General features: G+C 39.3%; 1 protein-coding gene across 1 annotated transcript in view; it reads right to left on the bottom strand.

The window, feature by feature from the left end:
- Nucleotides 1–692: 692 nt before the first annotated feature.
- The window catches only part of ccno (cyclin O), a 3,555-nt gene continuing 2,253 nt past the window's right edge, over nucleotides 693–1,994 (bottom strand). The window contains exons 2-3 of the mRNA XM_005738153.1: nucleotides 1,565–1,750; nucleotides 693–1,485 (exon numbers count right to left, since the gene is read on the bottom strand). Of these exons, the coding sequence (XP_005738210.1) occupies nucleotides 874–1,485; nucleotides 1,565–1,750 (798 nt within the window). The 3' untranslated portion in view covers nucleotides 693–873. The remainder of the gene's footprint in view (nucleotides 1,486–1,564; nucleotides 1,751–1,994) is intronic.

Here is a 1,994-nt window from a genome sequence, read left to right as displayed (position 1 = left end):
TGTGTGTGTGTGTGTGTGTGTGTGTGTGTGTGTGTGTAGGGTGGGGGGTATTAGATTTATACTTGTAAAAAACGTGCTTTCTGGGGTGACATTTTGTCATCAGTCATTTAATACTGCGGTGCTGTGAAAACTGAGACTCCACTTCCACGTCTATTAAAATACAAAGAATTTGCAAACAGACATTCAACTGCTTTTTCTCAGGTGTCATGATTACCTATGCATGTAATCAAGGCAGATTTTTATGTTTTTGACTCACATGTATTCTTTAAGTTGTCATTTTAATTAATTTTATTCTGTTTCATATGATAGTCAAAATTATTTTAGCTGCATTCTTTGTGGTAGCTCACACTTCGTGTGGCACATCTTGCTTATAGCTGATTTATTTCAACAGTAAACATAAGTTGCAATGAATCACAATAAGTTTAGAAACCGGGACAAATGCGTTTGAAGATTATTTTAATTAACTGTAGCAATCAATTCATTACAACACATTTTTCTTCATTAAAGATGTTCCAAAACTAACAAAACTCATAAACCCACAACAAATAAACTGGCATACAGAGGATTCTGACTTTTTGTTAAAAATAATGAAAAATAAAAATTATATTTCAATATACTTCATAATTATATAGTAAATTATCTTAAATAAATAAAAAGCAATGCTAAAACATAAGCATCCTGTAGCTGTAAACGGTTGACTGTCTATGAGGTATGTATAAGTAAAAGTAGGTCTGCATAAACACAAGAATTCTGAGCACCAAAACCCCCCAAATAGATATCTTATCCTCACTTCTTTGTTTAAGATATAACACTATAACCCACAATTAAAGGGGAATTTAAATTGCTGTTATCAAAATAGTCACACTCATGTAGTCACATAGTAGACATCACATCCAATGTCTCCAGGTTTAATGACACCAACAGCTTCAGGTTGTCTTTGCATTCCTGCACTAGACTCTGTTTGTAGCTGTCATCTTTCACTGCTAGTGAGTCTCCCTCATAATGCTGAGAATTGCCTGTTGGCTGAAAAGAAACTGACTGTGTGCATAGTTCATCCACAAAACTGTCCCACTGATCTTCGTGTGAATGGATGGTTTCATGCTCAGGAAGACCTTGTTTACTTTTCAGTAACTCATTAGCTACTCTCAGTGCACAGCTGGCAGTCAGTGATGGAGGGTATTTGTTGAAAGCATAGTCTGCAAGAGTCAGCTCACAAACATTTTGTGCAAGGTTGCTGCACTGCCTGGGCATTTTTGGGTCAGGATTCATCCTTGAAATCCTGTCATCACCTTTGTTCCTAGTCACTAGCTGTGAAGCCTCGATGCAGTTGGTGTAATAGTCTAGAAAAAAGGCCAGGGTGGGTGCAGAGAGGCGGAAGTTAAGACGAAGCAGGATGAGACACTCCAGGTTGCAGAGCTGCTCTTTGGTGAACACATCACAGCACAATGACAAGAGATGGCTGATTCGTGGTGAGCAGACCTCCACCTGCAGAGGACAAAGAAAAGGATAGTAGAATGATATCCAAAAACACAAACCGTCTGCTCCACGAGCATACCACACAAACCTGTTTACTGGCTAGGAGAAGTGCGGTGACACCAATGAGCTGGAAGCAGTCAGCAGCAACAGGTGTGGAGGCCAGGAACCTGTCCATGATGTTCACAGCCAAGCAGCAACACTCGAAAGACAGACGGAAATGTTTGTGCACAGGGATGAGCCAGCTGACCAGCTTACAGCGGGCCTCTGCGGTCAACTGTATGTAAAACACACACTCATCAAAATAAAAACTTTTAGTGACCTTGGTTCTTAAATATGATGTGCTCTTAATGTACAACAAGGTATATATTTTCTGGCATTTCACAGTACAGTACCCTACATATTATCAGTAAATGGTCCTAAAATCGTCATGTCACACTTGCTCCTCTAAGATCCATAAAATGACATGTGGTGTGCCTCAAGGGTCGGTTCTAGGCCCTGTACTTTTTAATTTGTATATG

This window comes from Pundamilia nyererei, unplaced genomic scaffold, assembly GCF_000239375.1.
Source record: "Pundamilia nyererei isolate P.nyererei 1_Seehausen unplaced genomic scaffold, PunNye1.0 scaffold00082, whole genome shotgun sequence".
In the NCBI taxonomy this organism is placed as follows: Eukaryota; Metazoa; Chordata; class Actinopteri; order Cichliformes; family Cichlidae; genus Pundamilia; species Pundamilia nyererei.
The sequence above is the reverse complement of the archived record's forward strand: the minus strand, read 5'-3'. Positions and strand labels throughout refer to the sequence as shown.